Source organism: Nymphalis io, chromosome 30 (assembly GCF_905147045.1).
Source record: "Nymphalis io chromosome 30, ilAglIoxx1.1, whole genome shotgun sequence".
Lineage (NCBI taxonomy): Eukaryota > Metazoa > Arthropoda > Insecta > Lepidoptera > Nymphalidae > Nymphalis > Nymphalis io.
Window position 1 is genome coordinate 6955732 of NC_065917.1, and position 24439 is coordinate 6980170.

General features: G+C 35.6%; 3 protein-coding genes across 4 annotated transcripts; 1 reads left to right on the forward strand and 2 right to left on the reverse strand.

Annotated features, from left to right (window-relative positions):
- Positions 1 to 852: 852 nt before the first annotated feature.
- LOC126780083 (RNA-binding protein 48) lies at positions 853 to 2333 on the reverse strand. The gene is made up of 2 exons (XM_050504347.1): positions 2178 to 2333; positions 853 to 1846 (listed from the first exon to the last, which is right to left on the reverse strand). Exons 1-2 carry the CDS (start codon positions 2277 to 2279, stop codon positions 1100 to 1102), a joined length of 849 nt encoding a protein of 282 aa, XP_050360304.1. The 5' UTR covers positions 2280 to 2333; the 3' UTR covers positions 853 to 1099.
- Positions 2334 to 3459: 1126 nt separating this feature from the next.
- On the reverse strand, positions 3460 to 24204 carry LOC126779995 (zinc finger protein ZPR1). 2 transcript variants are annotated; one of them, XM_050504232.1, is made up of 11 exons: positions 24085 to 24204; positions 9367 to 9500; positions 8924 to 9042; positions 8411 to 8587; positions 8072 to 8187; positions 7407 to 7545; positions 7129 to 7199; positions 6693 to 6782; positions 5788 to 5960; positions 4462 to 4583; positions 3460 to 4008 (listed from the first exon to the last, which is right to left on the reverse strand). In XM_050504232.1, exons 1-11 carry the CDS (start codon positions 24163 to 24165, stop codon positions 3914 to 3916), a joined length of 1317 nt encoding a protein of 438 aa, XP_050360189.1. In that variant the 5' UTR covers positions 24166 to 24204; the 3' UTR covers positions 3460 to 3913. The 2 variants fall into 2 exon arrangements, with proteins under 2 accessions (XP_050360189.1, XP_050360188.1); XM_050504231.1 differs by lacking the exon at positions 24085 to 24204 and adding an exon at positions 9992 to 10154.
- Positions 10650 to 23649, forward strand: LOC126780055 (uncharacterized). The gene is made up of 8 exons (XM_050504312.1): positions 10650 to 10885; positions 17491 to 17645; positions 17992 to 18152; positions 19227 to 19319; positions 20407 to 20509; positions 20999 to 21171; positions 22608 to 22733; positions 23387 to 23649. The coding sequence occupies exons 2-8, from the start codon at positions 17495 to 17497 to the stop codon at positions 23585 to 23587; spliced, it is 1008 nt and encodes a 335-aa protein (XP_050360269.1). The 5' UTR covers positions 10650 to 10885; positions 17491 to 17494; the 3' UTR covers positions 23588 to 23649.
- Positions 24205 to 24439: the final 235 nt, after the last annotated feature.

Below are 24439 nucleotides of genomic sequence, written 5' to 3' on the forward strand. Positions count from 1 at the left end.
ACATATACACACCTATCATTGTAAATTACTAATCCGGTTTCCATTCGACATAAATGTCGAATTTTTGCTGTTAAAAATGCAACTTTTCGACAACGATCCACTAAAAAACACTTTCAAGGTTGAAAATACAAATTATTATTACATACCTTGGCTTAGGATATTTTATATGGCACTTGTATAGATAAAAATCGTTACCAATAAAAGTTCTCAACATAGAATATGAGTTAACTAGTACGGAAAAATCACACAGTTATAAGAATCATTTCCAATAAAGTGTAAATTTCTATAAATTCATTCTCAGCGTATGGTTACGTCATAAAACAAACTTGTTCATACTCTAAATTTTAGCTTAGCTCTAGTTTTGCTCGTGCTTTTGTCAGACAGGGCAAAGGATTCTATGCAATAATTTGTAGTCAACGCAGTATGTTCTTCTGTTATTTTCTTATCATAACAATTTCTAAATTTCCCTCCACAATAAAAAGAAACTGAACTGAAAATTATTATTCGGTAGTTCTCTAATGTCAGCAGAGAACTTTTTGAAACTGATTTTCATTTTTGTTGAATTTATTTTTATTTAGATCTTAAACCAGTATTGTAATAGTAACGTGTAGTTCAAGTGTTTTTTAGTGCGACAAAATCGACCCGTTGACAGACAAAAGTTAAAAAAAATACCGAATTAGTTTATAAGAAATAATTTTACGATTTTAGTTAGTGAATTTATGACTTGTTAATTAAAGAAACGCCCCTCTTTTTATTATAATTGATATTTTCTTTGAATTAGTATTTAGAAAATTCCAATTTATTTTTAAATATATGTTTTGTTATGTTTTGCTTAAAAATAAAACAATATAATATGCTAATCTTATTTATTATTAAGTAAGGTTTCCCCCGTGTGTTGGGGGGAATAGGACAGGACAGGACATTCCTTGGGGCTTGCTTCAAATCGGTTTAGTCGTTTGGCCTTAAAATCATAACAGACAGGCATTCATTTGTTCGGTGATGAAGGATGAAAATCTTCCACATGCATATGCACCTACCACATTGGAACAGTAGTGCCAGCACCTTAAAACCTCAAACATCAGAGTTGTAAAAAAACCTCTTACTTTTTATTTATATGAAACTGTATTTTATTTAACGGTTTTTCTGGAATCTTCCTAATAACTTCGGTACCAAACTTATTGTAATTCAAAGTTTCATTGATGTTTGTAATTACTTCTTTATCAATGTTGGTACAGTCTACTATTTCAATATTTTCTGTGTTACTAATATTGCTAACGGATGTTCCAGCATTTGTACGTTTACATTCTAATATTATTTTACTATTTGCAGGGCAAATTTCTTCATGATTAGGTTTAAATTTTTTATTTTTTTTCTTCTTAACAACTTCTTCTTTTATTTCTTTCCCTAAGCTTATTGTATTAATAACTCCCATATTTAATTTCTTCGGCTTATTTATTACGACATTTGAAATTGACAATTGTGGCTTCGGAGGTTCTTGTTGAAATTTTTCTAGATTTTTCAGCCTAAAAACAACATCACGCTGTCGTTGTATAAGCTTCTGCCGGGTTTCATCAACCGTTTCAAGTTCTGGTGCATAACAAACATGTAATATGCCTCCATAAAAGTTTTTAGTATCTAGCATTTTCTTGGCCATTCTTGCAGGTTGAGTCCTCTCATATTGAGCGTGATATGTTTCCGTAAACGGTTCGGAAGTGTGTTGTTTTGTTATATTGAATTGCAACAATTTGCCAAATTTTATGAATAACTTTTTTGTTTCTTGTCGAAGATTAAGGGAAGGAACACCAAATATTAGTAGATGATTGGATTCCTTAGTTACTGAATATCCCTGTAACAAATGAATGGTATAAATTTACAAATTTTTTAGGTTCATCATCACAATCTCATTGTGTATATTTATTTCTATTATTTTATTATTTTTTCTGCAAAATTGGATAAAATTAAATTAAAAAATTTGGTATTGTTGTGTTTCAGTTTGAAGGGCCAATGTAACTACAGGCACAAGGTCATAACATCTCAGTTCCCAAGGTTGGTGGCGCATTGGCAAGGTAAGGAATGGTTATTATTTCTTACCTCACCAAAGTCTATGGGCGGTGATGACCACTTACCATCAGGTAGCCCATTTGCTCGTCCGCCTGCCTATAACATAAAAAAATTACCTTAACAGCAGTTAATTTCCTGCCCTGCCTGTATGGCAGTCTAGTCACACATAACGGCTGCTGCTCGTGATGTGGTAATAGTATTTTATCACTTTCTTCCATTTCAAATAAAAAATAAATACAAAAATAACAATACGAGTTATTTTATGTGTAATGACAAATTAACAAATGTCAATATTGGCAACTAATGCCTGTGTGTTGCCAGTACGAAAAATACTCCTCAAGGCTAATTTGTTAATTAGTAGAAAAAATATTTACCTATAAGGGTCACAGCAATATAATAAATTGCCGTCTACTTTAAAACACGTGAGTTTAATTAATTTAAGACTTTGCTATAGGAACATATTATTCTTACCCATATACATATTATGACTGCCCTATTTAAAAGTATATACATTAAATGGGTAAATAACTTGTAATAACTTACGATCACTTAGCCCTACTTAATTTTTTTCATTTTCGCATTTTTTTTCTCTTTCTACTCTATTTGTCCTTGAGTGTTTTCAATTTTAATTATGAATTTTTTCACTGTTATTCTAGGTAAAAATATTAAGTAAAAAATATAGTTGCTAAAGCATCAAAGTTGATGGTTAGAGAAAAATTTATAATTAAGGACAAATAAAAATTGTGCAGACTCCCGTGCGGAAGAAGTTCTTTGCGATACTTATTTCGACTTAAAACGTGTTTTAAAATATTAGTTGTGTTATTGTATTTTTGTCACACCAAAAAACGCCATAAACTTCTTTATGACTCTACTCCACCTGATGGTAAGTGGTAGTAGAGTCCAAACGCGACGACGGCCAGTACAGACGGGAAAAACGTTCAGCACTAGCCGCCTTCGCCTTGCCGGCCCGCAAGATGCCTCTTCACGCCTCGTTTGAAGGAACCCGGGTTGTAAGAGGAGGGGAACACGTGAGCTGGTAAGGAATTCCATTTTGTGGAAGTGCGACAAAGAAAGGAGTTGCCAAATTTCTTTGTTCGCGATGAAATTGATGTCACAGTTAGGCGGTGACATCGAGAACCAGCTCGCGTGGACTTAAGAAGGAAGGGGGAAGCAGTAATAGTGTACGCGTCACGCCACATAAAGGCCACAATCCAGGTGGAGATGGGCATGACTTCATAAGACCGTAATGCCATTTCCTGCGCCTGTAGATGTAATAGTATGTTTCACGTAAATTATTCGTGTAGACAAAAAATAAAACAAATGAAATCGGAATAAAAATATATTATTTAAATTTTCCAATAAGAAAATCTTTTCAAACAAATACGTTTTAAAATGCACTTTCACAATTATTTTAAAAAATTCTTATTTACTTACTAAATTAAAACATAACGGGGTTACCAGACGCAAAAAAGATATTTTTATTTACAGATATATTAACTACTAAAAATAATGATATGATATTACTACATAATACAGTTGTTTTGCGGATATTCTTCGTAAATGCTTGTAAATATCATACTTCAATAACAGCCTGTATGTCCCACAGCTGAGAACAAATCTCCTCCCCTAATAAGGAGAATGTTTTGAGCATATTCCACCCCATTGCAATGAACAGTACGACTTTGGTAGATATTAATTATTCAAGTATATATATATATATATATATATATATATGGTAAGAAATTAATCATTTAATTTCACAAATCATTAATTTTCAGAACATAGTAAACACATCATATGTCCACGATTTTAAGGTATGGCAACCCTGTTAATGTTTAATATACGATTAATTTCAGCTTTCTACATCATAGCCCTCAGTCTTCATATCATTCAGGCCAAGTTCATCGTTCTGTTCGTATGTTCTTTCATATCTAGTGACTTTTAAACCTGCAAATACGCAATAATTTAATTAGTAAATTGAGTAGTTATTTCAGAAGGATAGATTATGCAAGCATAATGTTAGGATAGGTATTATTATTAGGTATGTGTATAGGTGTCCATTCATAAACATTAAATTATAAATAGATTCTTCTCTACATTTAATGATTTATTATCAAACTGACTGCTTGGCTACCCTAGGCCTATGGGAGATTGCCCCCTACTCCCTGAAACTTCAAATCGGAAGCTCCACAGCATTCATTGTTTTTACGAGACGCTTTGGACACAATATTTGAGTTTATGAATGTTATGTTAGTTAACAGAGGGTGAACCTACTAAAAAAATTTTCATCAAGTTATACAGCTCGAGGGCCGAGATTAGTCAACGTAGAGAAATCAGCCCCTGCTTTTTGTTCATTCCTGTCTTGGCAGTCACATAATACACAACACAAAATTTACTAACCATCATCAAAGGTGGCGGGATCATCGTTCAAATTCTGAACGTAAGAATTGCCCGCTGGATCATCCAATATAAGTGTAATCGCTCGCTTGCCATCTATAACCTCTTGTAACTTCTCTGTGAATCTGAAACGAATAAACAAATATTAGATATAATTACATACATTCGCTAATTCATACACAATAACACATATTTATATCATTTTTTAAGGTTACTTATTACAGTTTGTTGTAAATAATATCCCATCAATAACATAAATGTGAAATGAGAGCCAAGTTTAATATTATGTTATATGCCTTGGTTGTTGACTTCAACGACAAAAGAAGTGAGATCTAAATGGGTGCCGAGTTCAATGTTCAGTCGTGAAATTTATTTATAACAACATAAAATATTTTATAACAAACTAAAATATCATTTTTTCTTATAACATAGGATAATATATTGACGCCTAAGGTCTGACTTGGCTAGTTCTCATATACGAATTATTATTAAGTGCCTACTAAACTTTACTGCTTATAACTTGAAAATTTGTATTTCGTAATTATGTATTTGTCTTTTGTATCATCAATCGTAATAATATGAATTTGTAATATACGTGTCTAGATTGCTATTGTTTTTATATAGATATAATACAAATTTACTTGTGCTATAAGCTAATTATCCGCACTAGGAAGGACAGCTGGCCACCCTTAACAAATGTCATTCTCATAATCTAGCTAGGATGACCAGGCTGTACTTTAAAATGTTTTTGTCAACTTTAATTATTGCATAAGTTACTTTTGTCTAAACATATAAAAGTTATGTGAAATAAATTATTATTAAGTAACAAAGCAAAGAGACCAGTTCAGTACAATTTTCTCTTAAATTATTTTTATTTTATTTATTTAGTTGGTAGCTATTGACGAGCTTTAGTGTTAGAAAGAAAAATAATTTCGATATAAGAGTAGAAAAAAAAACGTTCGAACCATGCAAAGTCTTATATGTTTTCCTAAAATTTTCAATAAAATGACATTTCAATCGTCACTGGTCGAACGCTAATATTAATAAATATAGCATAAACTACACAAGAGCTTGGATTCAGTAGTCGTTGATTTTCATACACAATATATAAGTTTAATTGCGGATTGTATGATTGAAGAACCGGTGGAAAACTCATTACTGAGTTTTCCTATACTACTAACAGAATCTACAATATGAGCTCACAGTAAAAAACACCAGAAATTTTTTATACTAATGAAAACAATTCAATAATATCATAATGCATTCGGTCGAGCCTATTATAAATTTAAAAAAAAAACACCATATATTGGTTCCAATCCATTTCCCCACCTTTCCAAGTTCTCCTTAGCAAGCTTGGGCGCGTCTCCCTGTAACGTGGGCGCGTCTTTGATCTGTTCCAACGTGGCCCTCACGAGGCCTTCCGCGGTGGAGAACCTGCCACCCAGAGCTCTGCCACCCACTTCCAAATCTAGCTCCGGTATTGACATGCTGCAGGTTTCAGACTGCAAAGTAAATTATATTTTCAGATAAATGAAAAATATATAACACGAGAGAATACCATAGCACACTTATTTTGAATATTTAAAAACATAGACAATTCTCTATCTTTTAAAGTGACCAAAATTTAATTTAGTTTTTAATTAATGTCTATGGTATGTGGAAACTACAATTTCTTGCAATGTGTAATTTATTGATTTAAAATTAATTGACAACAAGCAAATACATAGTACTTCAATATTATCTATTGTTGGTCTATTGGTAATTGGGTTTTCCATCGAGAAAATATTTCCATGTTTTTGTTCAATGAGCATGAGATGATAGTTAGAGATATAAAAACAAACTTAGCACACAATATCTCAATGCGTGCATGAATTGGGCAAGTCCTTTGGACTATCTCCGCTTAAAGCTGTATCTGTGTGGAATATGACATCCAAACCGCGCCAAGACCCGAACTATCCTTGCTAATATTATAAATGCGAAAGTTGCTTTGTTAGGCTTTCACGTCTAACTACTCAATCGATTAACATGAAATTGCATACACAGGTGTATAGAAAAGGACACAGCATACTTAACACCTGTATCCCTCATACTTCACATGGCTTCTATATAATTGTACATGTGTGTATTGCCCTGAGGAAAGCTGAGGAGAGGAAAGACTGAAGGTGACCCAGACCCTAGATAAGAGTGGACACGACCTTAAGCAATGAAGTAAACGACCAGAGTGTATGTATTACCTTGAGTACATCTCTTGAAAAATCTTCACGATTAGCAATCCTGACTTCAAAACGAACACCCTTATCTTCCACTCCACCTCCCGACTTCACCTGTAATTGAAGAATAGTTTCTTAGTAATTATGTCTGTTCTGCCTGGGTAGGTACCGCACATTCATCAGATATTCTACCGCCAAACTATTCCGGTTTAAAGTGTGAGTGTGACAAAGTAGCTTCTGGCACAAGGGACTTAACATCTTATTTTCTAAGGTTGGTGGCGCATAAGCAATGCAAGAAATGGTAAATCTTTTGTACAGTGCCAATGTTTAAAGGCGATGGTGAGCATGTACCATTGGCAAAGTATTGATGTCTAGCAGTATAAAAACATGTCAGCATCAATAGAAAAAACAAAATCGAATCCATAAAATATATACACACATTTATATTAAGCTGACTAACCTCGTTAGTACGGTGACCACACGCCTCACAAACAGTCGCCATAATTACCACCTCCTTGAAATGTGGTATGTCTACAAATAGAAAAATAGAAGCAAAGATTTAATTCATTGACAGAATAAAATAGTATATTTTATTTGCATTTAACTAATTATGAACATGATGCAAAAAGAAAAATCAAAATCTACTTATTACACATCAAAATACATTGAATACTTTGTAAAAACTATTACGGTAAGAACGCCCTGGGGGGGGGGGGTACCTTCCCCCATCGAACTCACTAGTGATCTTCATGTTGGTGTCAGCGGGCGCGTTGCAATCGGGACAGTTGGTGCGGAACTGCAGTACCTCGTCCGCCACAAGCCGCTCGTAACTGTTCAGCTCGGGGTCGCAGGGGGACAGCGCACCTGACAGCGCCGGCTGCGGACAGCGCAAGAATAAAAGCATTCTAGGCTAAGCCAATTTAAATGTAACTTCTATGATATAATAGTCTTTAACATGGAGAAATACTATAATATATGACTTTAGACATTTTAGATATATTAAAAAATTTATATTCAATTGACACTAATTTAGAGTGAATAAGGATATGCAGTGTTTGTGCGCAATGCAGGTGTGTGTGGTAAGCATAGACAAAATAATAATAATATCCTGGGACATTATTCACACATGGCCATCTGATCCCAAATTAAGCAGAGCTCGTGTTATGGAAACCAGACAACTTATATACTACATATACTACTTTTCTTTTGTAAATACATACTTATATAGATAATTACACCTAGATTCAGGACAAACAGACATATCCATTCATACAAATGTCTGTCCAGGGTGGGAATCGAATCCACAAGCTTTGGCGTGAAAGGCAAGTATCTACCAGCACACCAACCGGCCCAATATGCACTACATCCTAGTTATACATAGTATGTACATATGCTCAACATACCTCATCCTGCATGTAAATCCCTAGGATGTTATTCTGTTCCTTGCTCCGTTTGAAGTCAGACCTCTCGCATCTCGGGTCCTTCTTAGGCGCTTCTGGATTTTCTATGAAGCAATTGCCTGTAACAATATATATGGTGTCATTCAACGACTCGGAAATTAAACAATTGCCTATAGACACTGACATCCTTTCAACAGGTGATGGCCATTTTTAATGTAGTATAACTTATTTCACAGGAGTTATAATATACTATGTAATCGTACCAGCTATGCATGGGTTGATAAGGAGAACAATGTATTTTGGATAGGATTTGTGTAAAATCAATAAAATATTTATACTCACCACTAATGTCTTCTAGCTCAAGCACCCACGGTTTCTCACCATTCTTCAAAACCTGCATGCGCTGAACAAATTCATCTAATTGGGCCGCTGCATCTGGATGTTGCTGTCTTCGCACCTCCTGATCCTGGTTGAGGCCTGCCATCGCTCTGCTAATGATACCTTCAACTGTTGTTACTTCTGGAAATAAGGAAAAGCGCGAACAATTAGTCATGTCCCACAGCTGGGCAAAGGAGAGCCTTAGGAGGATTTGGGCTTTATTCCAGCACACTGCTTCAATACTTTTTGGATGAATACACTTGAAGCATAATTCTTTCCAAACAAATACAGTTTTGCTCACGATGTATTCACTGCCGAGCACGAGATGAATCTTAAACACAAATTAGGTATATGAAAACTCAGGGTCGCTCGCCTGTTTTGGAACTCAGAATAATCGGTAAAAATTCACATATTTGAGCCAATGGGCCTGGGCCAATTCTTTTGGTGAATAGCGAAATACTTTTAAATAATACTGACCTCCTTTCTGACTCTGCGCTGGTATCTCAAAGTCCAAGTCCGGTATGCGTACTGCCGTGTAGTCACTTTTAACTACTTGTCTATTTAAGTCTATGGGGTCTTCTACACGGAGTTTCCATCTGAAACAACAAGTTCATTGAAACTTGTACTAAGTATTATAGACTTAAGAAGAGATAGACTTGAATATGGTCAAAATAGATAAGGCTAAATTGCTGGTAGTTGTGGCTGGGTGGAATTCTGTCAGGATGTGCATATTGCAGCAGTGTCATTTACGCTGCTTAAAGTGAATGGAACTCGGAAGGAGGAAGCTGAAATGTCGATATGAGCATAGATTTCTTCTAGATGAATTACTGCTGCAGTTTCTAGCGGAGTAGGAGATTGACCTGACTGTGGCTCGCATATTTAGATATAGTAGTTAGTATTAGTGACTTGTTCAATCTTACCGTACTCCAAGCTCAGCGTACGCCCCACCAGGTTGTATCTCATTGTTCTCAAATCCACACTTCTCACAGGAAAACGACATTATAACGACATTCTTGTAAAATGGTATTCGTGTTAGAAGGAGACGAGTCATACCCTGGAATTAGAATAATGTGATAACTCAAAAATGAATATAGAAATAAATTGTTTCAAATTAAAAAATTCTATATTATGCATTTAATTGCACGGTCTTTGCTAGAAATAGCCTAGCATATTGAAAAAAAAGAAAAAGGCGCCAAATTTTGTTATTTCGCGTATTCATACTCTGTACTCTTTGTGAAATTATTTTTGTTATTAAAAAAGAGTAAAATATAAATATTATAGGATAAATATATTGAGTAAGAAATTTTCAGAATTGTGACTACTTCAAAGGTTTAGAGATGTAAATATTGAAAATAAAACCCGGCTTTTAAGGTTATATATAAGCAAATCTAAACGTTGCAATTATTTTTTATTTTTAATACGAAAGAAATTTTGTATCGGAACCGAAAACAATGTCATTATATCGTTATTAATTTTAAATTGAGATGAATTCATAAATGAATTTTATCAAAACAATGTGTTCTAGAAAGCTCCATATTAACTTACATTCGCATGACAATTAACACAAAAAGACTCAATTTCTGTCACTTCAGGATCTGGATCTTCTGCAGTAAGATCTCTGAACAAAGGTTTTTGATCATCAGTGCACATTGTTATTAAAAAATTGGTAAAAGTTTTGCAATAATAACGCGTTGCTATAATACGTCAAATTACAAAGTTGAAAGTCAGATCACATTATTTACTCTGTCTTAGCAATTGACATTTGACATTGTATAAAGATAATATTAAATTTTTGCTTTTGTTAAATACTGCAAAAACCTTTGTTGATAACAAAAGAAAAATTAAAATGTCATATGTATTATGAAACAAAAAATCCGGGCAATATAGTATTCTATAATAAAACCCTAAAGCAATTATAAGAGAATATCTATTTTAATGAAGCAAAACGAATATCCTTAATTCAAATTGGATAGTCTCTATAAACACGTCAAAATTTTTCTTTTAAACATTTCGTAATCATATCAAAAAAATTATTCTAGACTATCTTTTATAATAAACACCCGGCATAATTATACATAATTTTAGTTTGGCCTTAATAGTGATGTCACTCGAAAGAAATAACCCTAACCTTGAGAATAGCTGTACGAAGGTAAATCAAATGACGTCACCTCGTTATTTTTGTCGATTTGTCGTTCTTAATGCTGTACGACTAGATTGAATAGACAATTCAATGTATTAATTTATTCTAAGAAAGATACCATTTTCTTTAGTTGGTTATTTAAATAGTATTCCCGCCACATGACTTCACTATTTGAATTGATTCGAATAGTCGAAAGAAGGCCGCATTCTGAGCAAGTACTTAAAAAAAAAAAGTTAAATCTAGTGATTTTTTAGTCCCTATTTGTATATATCTTACTATTGGAAGTTCCTGAATATAATGTAAGTGCAATTAATTTGTAATTAAAAATATATAAAAATGATGTTTATGTTTTGAGATATTAATTTACATGCATGGTATGATGATTTTTCAGAATTAATATCAATTATTTTAAAAATAATAGCTGTATTATGATAATATTCTTATTGGCGTTTGTTGTAATTTTGTATGCCTACATCTTGTAGTCGACGTCATATGTTAGGGTTTGAAGGTTCATTTTATTGATGTTGGCAAACAAATTTAATACTCAGCATAGCAATAACCAAAAAGTTATTATTAATTTTAAATCGTATTGTTTTTAATTGACTTCGAGAATTTATATAGTGATGTTATTTTTAACAATTATTAAAATTGAGCACATACATAAGTTTACTCATTTTAATTGGTACTCCAAATAAAAAAAAAAACTAAAAAAAGTTATGGGATTATAAGCTCTTAAAAATCTATTGCAAAATGAGTACTTATGAAACAACAAAATAAAGTGGGAAATAGATATATATAGATATTTTAATGATTATTAAAAAAATTTACTTTAAAACCTAAGTTTTGTTTATCAAAAGATTTTGTTTAAAATAACAAATGATTGCACAGCGGAATAGCTAAATAAATATGACGTTGCATTTTTCGCTTTTTTTTATCTAATTAAAAAAAGTTACACACTCGTGATAATATTATGAATAAAATAAATATTGAATGAGCAGGTTAGGTATTATGTCAGCGTAATCTTATATTTAAGAGTAGCTATTCTGCTATTCTGTTTGAACAAACTTGAACTTTACCGCAGAATACAATCATAATATTATGTCCGAAGGTGACATGCGATGTTGACCATAATAATTTTAACATATAATGGACGCAAGTATCAAAATAGCACATCACCGTATATCGGTTTTTGAAATGTCATAAGCTAAATACGAAGTGAATTTGAACAGAATATGAGTTTCATGAAAATAGCCGTTTGAAAAAATATTTATTTGATTATGTAAAATTTTAATTTTGTATTCGCAAGATAGAATTGTATATTAAGTATGTATATATTATGTATGTTCGTGTGAGTAATAAAAAAACATAAATAAGAATGAGAGGATTATAACTAAGGTTATATGACGATAACGATGAGGTCATTCACATCATGTCATAAATATTACAACATTGTTAAGAATTTGTAATTTAAGTAACAGCTATTAAAAGTTATAAAATTGTCTATGGTTATTGTATACATTTATGCCTTTGCCTATACCTACATGTTGTTTAGCGAATGATTCAATGCTGTGTCTTCTTCTTTCTTATGTTAAATCGATAACGACAGAAAAGGACAAACTTTATAACGGATGATGATGTCAAAGTTATTAGGAATTTAGTAAGTGATACAGTCCGGAAAGTATGTCGAAACAATCGTCATGAAAACTTACTTTAACTTAACCAACATAGATTTAGAGTCGAATCTATAATTGGGAGGATATGAGTACACACACACATACAAATACACTCCCACACACCGATAAAGTGTGAAAGGCACTATTTAACTAAATTAAACTTTATTAAAGAAACTGTGAGCCTATATTGCAATCATACAAGAACAAAAAAACATTTCTTTTTTATTTAAGGTTTTTTATCCTTACGGCATGTCAAACCCATCGTATTAAAGTATAAAAAAAACATATTTAAAAAAAATTTGAAGATCAAAATTACTTAAAACCCGCTAAATGAACCCGCAGTTTCGCAAGCGTAGAATTTAATTAGTGAAGAAAATCCTTCAAGACTACATACAACCCTTTATCTTCAATTTTACCCCCTGAAGGGTAAAAAAGGGTTGCCTATGTCCGTTCTTAGGGTATAAGCTTGCTTCGTATGAAATGTTAACAATATTGCTACAATGACTTTTTTTATAGAATAGGAAGGCGAACGATCATATGGGCCAGCTGATGGTAAGTGGTCACCAACGCCCTTAGAAATATTAATCATCGCTTACATAGCCAATGCGCCACCAGCCTCGGGAACTAAGATTTTATATCCCTTGTGCCTGTAATTTCTCTGGCTCACTCACCCTTCAAACCGGAACACAACAATACCAAGTACTGCTGTTTTGCGGTAGAATATCTGATGAGTGGGTGGTACCTACCCAGACGAGCTTGCACGAAGCCCTACCACGGCTTATCAGTGAGAGACTAACAGACAGAGTTACTTTCGTATTTATAATATTAGTAATCTGGATTTCAAAGACAGGTACAATTTTTATAATACTGACTATATATAATGGTTTATTGCTTCAAGTTATTTAAAGCGTGTTTGAATTATCAATTCATATCGTGCACAAGTAAACACCGTGACGAAGCGCGCGCGGTTCAAGGACGTCCATACATTTATGTGTACTTAGATATGTTGAGTATGTAATCGCGTAATCCTTCTAGGGTTCAATATACTCATTGAAAAATCAAAACATTTGTTCGAGCTCTTGTCGGTCACACACACACAAACACACATATATAACCGACAAAATGTAAAAGGCATTTTTAGGTCCCAAGTTTGGTGGCGCATTGGCTATAAGCGATGGTTGACATTTCTTACAATGCCAATGTCTAAGGGCGTTTGGTGACCACTTATCATCAGGTGGCCCATATGCTCGTCCACCTTCCTATTCTATAAAAAAAAAAAAAAATTACACCCAGACAGGACAAACAGACATGTTCATGCACACAAATGTCTGCCCTGAGTGGGAATTGAACCCACAACCTTGGCGTGAAAGGCAAGCATGCATCAACTACGCCAACCGGCTCGTCATTTTCTTATAAAACCGTTTCACTTAAGACATATTTTCTATCTATTTCATTTAAAATGTTTATATAAAGGAGTGTATAAACACACGTATACTTTAGTTACCATTAGCCATATCGACTCCATAAATACGAGAATCAGAAAACACGTAACCCTCTTAAGTCCGACTCCCACTTGACCGGTTCTCTTTCAAAGCCCATAAATCTTTATAAGTATAAGCGCTCGCCAACGCAACTTCGAAATTAGTGAATTGAGAAGACGGCGCTCAATTAAAAATTTATACAGAAAAATACAGTTTAGGCTCGACGCATATGTTCTTGTATGTACACATATCATTAATGATTCTATTATTATCGCAAGCTTGTTATCTATATCTAAATATAAAAGAATAACTAACTGACGAATATATAACTATATATATAGTATATACTGACGTACACCTATAATAATATACACCGCAAAGTGCTGCGGCTAATATTAGGGTTAATTTACTGGTGGTAGGGCTTTGTGCAAGCCCGTCTGGGTAGGTACCACCCACTCATCAGATATTCTACCGCAAAACAGCAATACTTGATATTGTTGTGTTCCGGTTTGAAGGGTGAGTGAGCCAGTATAATTACAGGCACAAGGGACATAAAATCTTAGTTCCCAAGGTTGGTGGCGCATTGGCTATAAGCGATGGTTGACATTTCTTACAATGCCAATGTCTAAGGGCGTTTGGTGACCACTTACCATCAGGTGGCCCATATGCTCGTCCACCTTCCTATTCTATAAAAAAAGGGGGGCTTTAATGGTTAAATTTTTAAAAATCTCTTGCTAAGTGCTAACTTGCTGTGTTATTCTGTGTAATTATTTGGAAGAATTAGAAAAACCTAATTAAGATTATATCTATATATACCTTTATTATTAAATTAAGTAATTTAAGTATGACCATCTGACCGATTTCGGCCACGCCGGCAAATCACAAGGGAGATTAGCCAACTTAGTGTGATATTATAGTGCACAAGTGTGTGCGCTTTCTACAAACACAGGTGCACTTTCTATTTCCTGACTCGCCATAATCCGATGGGACTGCAATCTAACACGACCGGAAAGAGTTCAGGCGGAGGACCAACGGCTTTACGTGCTCCGAGGCACGGGAGTATAAAAACTACGAACTTCCAGACCTCGGGTTGCTACTGAGAATCTTCGACCGAAAAACTCACTCTATTTTTATCGGCCCGACCTGGGAATTGAACCCAGAACTCCAGGATATGCGGCCTTATATCTAGCCATAAAACCAACGGAGGCAGTCAATTTAAGTATATTTCTAAGTGAAATATAATGTCATTTAAAGCTTGGCTACGATTTTAGATGGTATTATTTGGAACATTATAATTTTAATGAAATAAATCAACATCAAAGAGTGGATTTGTCTGTTTCTTTGTGTTTTATTTGATTAAGCGTAAATCGTTTCGTATGCTCCGAAAAGTTTCAAACAAACGTTGCACTCGAATCGAAATAATCCGAAAATCTTCATCGCTACCAATATGTTGTCGATGCTGTTTTCACGTCCTACTAACACAATTTTTAAATACGTTTTCGTATTCTAAAACGTCTTAAGCAAAACGACTTTGAAGTGTTCGTTATTTATTAATCGTATAAAAGTAATATAGTAACTGGCAACGTTCCAAGTTTTACTCAAAGTGTTTATTTTTTGCGCTCGTAATATTTAGAACTATTTATAAATTTTCTGTTTATTTACACACACACTCATTAACAACACACACATGTATAAATTTAAGATTTATGTATAAGATAAGATTGGAGAAGCCTTTCGACAACTAAATAACGATATTACGTCACTCGTTGCGGGGGGGGGGGGCAGTTCGCAACGCGCCGTGGTAACATTTGCATTGCGGAATTCATGTTACGGCTCTTATTAAAACGCTCGCGGCATTTTTTGTTAAACACAGAAAGACCGCATGGCGAAATTACTATCGTGACCGTCATGCGATTCGACTGCCGTCGGCCCGGCGTAGGGCCTTACACAACCTTGGGACCCACCCAGCAAAAAATGATATAATTTTACTCTAACTGCTTCAGAAAGAAGAAAACTATGCCGCGTTCTAAGCCTCAATATTAAGTTTTTATCAAAAATTTAGAAACGAAACTCGATGCTGCGTGAAACGCAGACTTACGGAGTAGGAAACTTGAAAATCGTAGGAATTATTATACATAACCAGTTAATTCCAGCAACTTTATACCTAACCTTGAATTCAAGATATATTTAGACAAGTGTTCAAATACTAAAATAAAGAAAGAAATAATAAAAGTAAAAACTGCACAGACAAAACGAACATGCATAAAATAATAAACAAAATAGATCATATATGGATATCTCCCTATACTGGCTACCCAGTATACCACTCACTGATCAGATATTCTACCACAAAAGAGCAATACCTTAGTGAGCCAGTGTTCTACAGACACAAGGACATAACATCTAAGTTCCCAGATTAGTGGCGCAATGGCGATGTAAAATGAATGGTAAATTTTTTTTTTTTATTTTTTTTTATTTATTTTTTTTTTTTTTATAGAATAGGAAGGCGGACGAGCATATGGGCCACCTGATGGTAAGTGGTCACCAACGCTCTTAGACATTAGCATTGTAAGAAATGTCAACCGTAGCTTACATATCCAACGCGCCACCAACCTTGGGAACTAAGATGTTATGTCCCTCGTGCCTGTAATTACACTGGCTCACTCACCCTTCAAACCGGAACACAACAATATCAAGTATTGCTGTTTTGCGGTAGAATATCTGATGAGTGGGTGGTACCTACCCAGACGAGCTTGCACAAAGCCCTACCACCAGTAGTAGAATATCTGATGAGTGGGTGGTACCTACCCAGACGAGCTTGCACAAAGCCCTACCACCATTAAAATATAGTAAAATGGAGAATGGTTAATATTTCTTACACCACCAATGTATATGGGCTGTGGTGACCACTTGCATTCGGATGGCATAAAAATAAATATCAGTAACAGCCTGTTAATGTCCCACTGCTGGGCTAAGGCCTCCTCTCCCTTTTTGAGGAGAAGGTTTTAGAGCTTATTCCACCACGCTGCTCCAATGCGGGTTGGTAGAATACACATGTGACATAATTTCAATGAAATTAGACACATGCAGGTTTCCTCACGATGTTTTCCTTCACCGTCAAGCACGAGATGAATTTTAATCACAAATTAGGCACATGAAAATTCAGTGGTGCTTACCCGGGTTTGAACCCACGATCATCGGTTAAGATTCACGCGTTCTAACCACTAGGCCATCTCGGCTTTAAAAATAAATAACATAAATAAATTAAACTGGCACTTAATTAGAATTCCATGGTGTCGAACAGACTCGTGTTGTATTGTGTTCCTTTCTACATAACATTAAGAATATTTTTAACGCTTAACTTAACTACACTTTTAAAGTTATTATGACATGTCTTTTCCTGTAAAATACTTATTGAGGGGCGCAATATGCTGCTCAACATAATAGGGAAGATAAAGCGATCACACATAAAAAGGGCTAGTTTACGTTAGGGTAAGTTTCCTCTGAGGCTTTGGCATTTTAAATTGTTGACATTATTTGAGGCGAAGCAAATGTGTCAGCCCGTCATCACAACCAATGCTTGAGGGCTCAATGCCAAATGTCAATTGCAGCAAAAACCTTTTTTATTGTATCATCAAGAGAATCGTGGTGGGAAGCCATGAAATGATTGAGCATGAAGACCACCAATACCGCCAAGCTTAGACAGTTTTAAATCTTTTTTTAAAATTCTTTATATTTGATTGCTTTCAGTATAATGGGCAAAGACGACAAGGAAGAATCCGGCTTCGGTTTCAAAGACAAGGCGAAGGCCGAAGAAACATTGAGACTGCTGGAGCAACATGATCCAAACTACAGGAGACTGACCGTCAGAGGGCTGTTAGGGAGGGCGAAGAGGGTTTTATCGAGTAAGTTATAAATATAATGCTATTATTCTTTCGTCGTTTAAGTATCTATGAGATTATGTTTATAATCAATCTGCTTGCTTGCTCTGAACCATGAATTAGACAGATAATGAAAAAAAATAATCGTAAAAGTCACTTCATATCTCACTCATGAAATTTTTAAGACTGACTCAAGGTGAAACATGATTTTAATGCGTGCAATTAAATCCTGTAATGTTATAATTATAGTCAATAGTGAAGACCACTTTCTGATATTTCTGATGTAATAGATCATAAATCGTGTGAGTTTCGAGTTTCAGTTTTTAAAATTGAAAAATTTAAATATGTAATCGTTATTTATTATTTCTAGTGACAAAAGCAGAAGACAAAATTAAAAACATAAAAGAAGCAATGCAAGTTTTCGAAGACTGGCTCGCGGAGCTGGAAAAAAATAAAGAAAAGAAGCCGGATAAGAAAGAACAAAAGAAGAAAGAAGATAAAGAGAGGAAAGACGCTGATGACAAAGATGAGGTAATTGTTTATTAAGAGTAGGTGAAAAAGCCGAGATGGCCCAGTGGTAAGAACGCGTGAATCTTAACCGATGATCGTGGGTTCAAGCCCGGGCAAGCACCACTGTATGTTCACGTGCTTAATTTTTGATTATAATTCATCTCGTGGTTTACGGTGAAGGAAAACACCGTGAGGAAATCTGCATGTATCTAATTTAACTGAAATGCTGCCAAACCTTCTCCTCAAAAAAAGGGAGAGGAGGCTTTTAGCCCAGCAGTGGGACATTCAGAGGCTGTTACGGTTACGATTACGGTATGAGTAGGACCGAAAATAGAAGCGAACCATTTAAACGGACATAACGATCGTTATATAGGAATTTGAAGTTTAAAGTCATTGAGAATCCCACTAACGCCAAGATAATTGCTTGCACTGTAAAAATTTATCAGATCTTATAGACCAAGCTCCTAGCTCTGCATACCCTTACCTAACACTCTCTAACTGTCAGCATAGCGTATAGCGATCTGCGTAAATCCTAGTATTAAAATCTCTACAAGCTTAGACAAAATGTGTGGCTTGGTGGCCTGTAACGCTTAGTAAGAGTGATGTAGACACTCCTATGGGTTCTAAGTCTTTAAATAGAGAACCATTGATTAAAATATTTGAAACCGAATGATTGAATTTCGATATACTTGATTTGCTTTTTTATCTTGTTTAGTGGTTAAGGAAAATAGCGTGAGAAAACGTACTAAGTCGCGTGAAAATGTACCACTTTTGTGTTCAGCAAGCCACATCGGAGTAGCATAGTTAAATAAGCTCCAAATCTTTAGACTCCAAGACTTTAACCCATCAGTGGATTACTTTAATTTTCGATGTGGTTTCGGATTTTGCATCACTCCAAGCCCGCCACAATTAAGCAATTCATCTGTAGTTAAATACTAATATTACAAAGTGAATAAGTTGGATAGTTCAGGAGAAGAAGTCTTCTTGAGGAAGACTATATAACATCACGTTACGGCCCGAGGGGCGGAGCAGTAACGTTTAACTTGGGTAACAGCGCGCAGCAAGTATAGTATTGACCTGTGTAATTTGTTTTAGGATTCCAGTTCGGATACTGTGATGGCAGAAATTCCCGAAGAAAAGAAAGAACTACCGGCGGAGACTGTGCCAGGTCTTGGATTTAAAAATAAAGTAAGATCACGTTTTTGATTAATTTATCGTTATTTATCATTAACGGGCCCCGCAGATGTCGTTCTACCATACAGACAAATTTTCATTTGGTGACACACCGACAGCAGCGTCACCTACCGGCACCCATTAAAATATACACTCAAAATCATCATTCATCCAAATCGGGCCAGCCGCTTATGAGGAATTAGGTGACAAGCACACATACAGAAGAATTATACATAAATATATATTAAGAAGATGATATAACACTTTTCCACTTAACTGCTTATATCTACTTTTATTTTACTTCTAAAATTCCACGACCGATTTCTAGGGTGACCTTGTGAGCTTCGATATTTTTCCCTACAGAATAACCGTACATAGTCTGGAAGTTTATTTTGTTTTATTTATTAATATAAAACAATAATAATTATATCCTCCAGACCGATTTCGGCCACGGTGGTCAATCTCAAGGGAGATTAGCCAACTGCGCAGGAGATATTATAGTGCACAAGTGTGTGCGCAAACACAGGTGCACTCTCTATTCCCTAACTCTCATAATCCGATGGGACGGCAATCCGACACGACCGGAAAGAGTTCAGGCGCAGGACCAACGGCTTTACGTGGTTTCCGAGGCACGGGAGTGTACAAACTTCCAACTTCCAGACTCTGGGCTGCTACTGAGAATTTTCTGACAGAAATACCCAATAACTTTTTATTGGCCTGATCTGGGAATTGAACCCAGGACCTCCGGGTCTGCGGCCTAACATCAAGCCACTAGACCAGCGAGGCAGTCAAAAGCAGCGTTACAAAAACAAAATTGTACGAATTATAAGCGTTATGGTACTATAGCCAATGATAAAATTTATTTTACATTAATAACTAACTATTATAGACAAAATAGCAGTAAATACCAACGTATTTAAGTAAATCTTATGTCTGGTACACACCAGCGATTAAACTTTATGTAATATGAAATAATTATTCTGATCGTCGTGGAATACGTTCGGAATTCAAAATAAGTTAATGTGTTTTTAATAAGTATCTAACTCTTGTGTCTGTTACAGACCTGCGATTTTGAAATTAAATAGTATGAAATAATTTTCAGGACGCTGCAACGAATACGCTTAAAGAATTGGAAGGACGGGACCCGGACTATCAGAAGCTAGCCATTAAGGGATTGATCGGGAGGGCGAAGAGAGTTTTAACATGTAAGTTAACATTTATGTTACGCAAAACCTCTAACACTCCTGAAAGTTCGAACCGAATTTTGTCCACCACATATATACATTGGCATTACAAGAAATATTAACCATACCTTACATCACCAATGTGCTACCAATCTTGAGAACCAAGATGCTATGTCCATTGTGCTTATAGGTACACTCACTAACCCGTCAAACTGAAACAGAACTGCGGTTTGGTGGTAGAATGTGGTATGTGATGAGTGTGTGGTAACCCAGACGTGCTTACGAAGCCCTACCACCAGTTATTTATAAAAAATTAAGTATGTAAACGCCATTGTTTTATTGTGGTTGGAGGTTAGCTTATCTTTCATGGCATATCAGTGGATACTATCAGTGGATATCAGTGGATACATAGGGGAAGAAAGAAATCCCAAATGACCGAATGGGCTTTATAATAAGTACATAGTACATACAATAATGTGCATGAAGGTTTGATGGTATTTTTATTGCCAGGTACACGTGACGAAGAGAAACTCTCGAATATCAAGGAAGCGATTGCAGTCTTCGACCAGTTTCTTGACGATTTCGATACGATGCACCTCAGTAAACAGAACAACCCCTACATCAGTCTCGGCATCGTCAGGACCTGCGTGGAGCTAGCTGGGGACACTGTCACTGAGCAGCAGGTGAGTTCCGAAATCCGTGCCGACTTCGCAGAAATAATACAAAATTATGTCCTTCTACTTAAAACTGACATTTCCAAAAAATATTTCCTAGAGAATACTCATATCATCCAAACTTCATCGTTCTAAGCTCAGTTGTTTTGGCTGTGTGTTGAGAATAAAATGAAAAATCAAGTAGGCTTTGAAAGTGTTTTAGAATTGTCATTATCAGTACAGTAACAGCCTGTTAATGTCCCACTGCTGGGCTAAGGCCTCCTCTCCCTTTTAAGGAGAAGGTATGGAGCTTATTCCACCACGTTGCTTCAATGCGGGTTGGTAGAATACACATGTGGCAGAATTTCAATGAAATTAGACACATGCAGGTTTCCTCACGACGTTTTCCTTAACCGTCAAGCACGAGATGAATTATAAACACAAATTAAGTACATGAAAATTCAGTGCTGCTTGCCCGGGTTTGACCCCACGATCGTTTAAGATTCACGCGTTCTAACCACTAGGCCATCTCCATTCGTCATTATCACAGGACAGATTGAATATGAAGCTCTCAACGGTTCGAAATGTAGATTCTTATTAATTTATTAGGTTTGCTAGCGGTTTTTACACTGGTCATTCTTAAATACGTACAATTATCATACATACCCAGATTATGTAAAATCATTTTAAAGCAAACATTCCTATTAAATCACAGTTATTGCTATAAAAATAGAAGCTAAATACGAAAACGGAGCATGAGCAAAATGGAAAATTATAGATTGTATACGCACACATGCACACAGGCCCGAGAGGAACCGGCAGGCAACTCAGTGTTCTATTTTCTGACATTTAAATTATGCTCGTGCTATGGAAACCAGACATCTGATATACTAAATATACTACTTTTCTTTTGTAAATACATACTTATATAGATAATTACACCCAGACTCGGGACAAACAGACTTGTTCATGCACACAAATGTCTGTCCTGGGTGGGAATCGAACCCACAACCTTCGGCGTGAAAAGGCAAGTATCTACCGACCACGCCAGCCGGCTCGTCAAGTTTTGTTATTAATGTATCTTTTCTTTATAATCTTGTTAATAACTTTTGATCTCACAAGGTACCTCTTTTGGAAAAAATTAAATATGCTTGATATTAAGAGTTCCTCAGATGTATTTATTTGCACTCCTTAAATAGTTAGACCGAATGGCACATGTGTCACCTGGTGGCCGCCCATAGACACTCGCATTTTTTTAAAGAACCATTATTTAATTTTTCAAATTCAATGCGCCACCAACTTAGGTACTAAGATTTTATGTTCCTTATGCCTGTAGACTTCATTCAACCTTCAAATCAGAAGCAATCATCGTTGTTTTAATATCTTATGAGTGGATGGTACCTACTCAGACGAGCTTGCACAAAGCTCTACCAAGTAAATGTAATGTTTAATATTTCTGTCAACAGAAATCGTTTATCGCTGCGTATGCATCTGTTAATGGCGAGTACAAGCGCCTGCGCACCGTCCCGAGCGACGGCGGGAAGACGTGGGATATTGTGAGGAACGAGGCTCTGAAGGGGTTGAAGGAAAAGGTACCTTTATGCTGTTATTAGCTGTAAGAAGTAAGACCTGTCTGTATGTGTAAGAGAGAGAGAGAGAGAGAGAGCAAATGTGTTGATATTGGTAACGTGTGGTTCAGATATTGTCATGTTACCAAAAATAAATGAAATTAATGTTCAACTGCTGGACAAAAGTATTACTAGCTTACTCCATAGCAGACTGCTCATAATTGATGGCAAGTGGTCATTGTTGCCCATAAAAATGACATAGCATAAACCAGGAGTGGTTTACACGGGTCATTTGCTGATGATAATTATTGGATCTAAAATGTTCCATCTCTTGTCCATACTGAATGACTCTGAATGCTCACCCATAAAACATGAACACAGAAAAACAGATTATTACTGCCTTTAAGTAATACCCTTAAGCGCATTTATTAGTATCAAGTTTTCACCCGTGACTTAGGAGAGGCGTTACGTATAAAAAGTAGCCCATATCGTTCCTTGGAGTTCAAGCTTCCTTTATAAGAAATTTCATCAAAATCGATCCAATAGTTTAGCCATGAAAGTGAGATAAACAGACAGAGTTACTTTCGCATTAATAATATTGAGGAGCAAAGATATTAATTAATAAAGTTTTTTTTTGTCGTTTCGTTGTTTTGATATCAATTCATTTTACAATACAGTATTCCGATGCAAAACTCTTCGGCGACAAAGACAAACCGACAGCTGAACATCTAGAGATGCTGCTGTGGGCGTATTCGCCTGAAGCGGCGCGATTGAAGAAGGTTATATCAGAAACGGCAAACGAAAGTAAAGAGGTCAATGACCGGAAACGAAAGAGCAGCGCTGATGATGAATCTCCAAGCAAGAAGAAGAAGGATTGAAGTGTGATACAGAGATGTAATAATTAAGCATTTATTGGTTTATTAATAAATATACACGAAAATGTTTTTTTTTAATTTATAATAAATGTAGCCAAATAAAAAATATTGAGAATTGGTGTGCAAATAACAAATCTTTCGCTGACGTCATCTGACGCCCGAAATCTTGCGCTTAATCGGAAGGGTGGAAGTCTCAGTTACCGTGTACCGAGAATTCAGATGTTTACACATCAAAAAATTACCCGACTAAAAATTATGGATAATACAAACGGCCGACGGACGAAACGACGTGTTATTAGTGTGATTTTTATTACTTATCCGATAGCATTGACTTTGACATTGCCGTGACTATAATCAAAATTCCATACAAATAGCACGTAACATACCCGCTGCTGACCCGCTCCGCCGAAGAAGACCGGGGGGGAGAAGAAAGAGACGCTATGCGCATTTTCTCTCCCTGCCGCAATAAATGCCACCGGGACTAGGGGGGTTTTCAGTACCTTGTTTATAACCGTTAGAGAATGGAGGGTATTCCGATGTTCGGGTGCACTCGGCTTCTTGGACACCGGTGAGTCCGACATGCCCCTCCCACTGTTCCCGTGGGGGAAACGCGTAATGCGTTTTTCCAGCGATTAAAAAAAGTAACGTCAACGCTCAAATATGACAAATATGTTAATAATGTCATATTTTATCTGTGAAGCGTGAAGAAGTAACGTAAGTGCCAGCGGTTTCACTCGCGTATTACTTAAAAAAGTCACTAAGAGCAGCTTATAATATTTCTGTCTATACAACGCACAGACAAACAGGCAAAAATTCTAACAATCATTGTTTTGGTTTCTATTGCGTTGATATGGC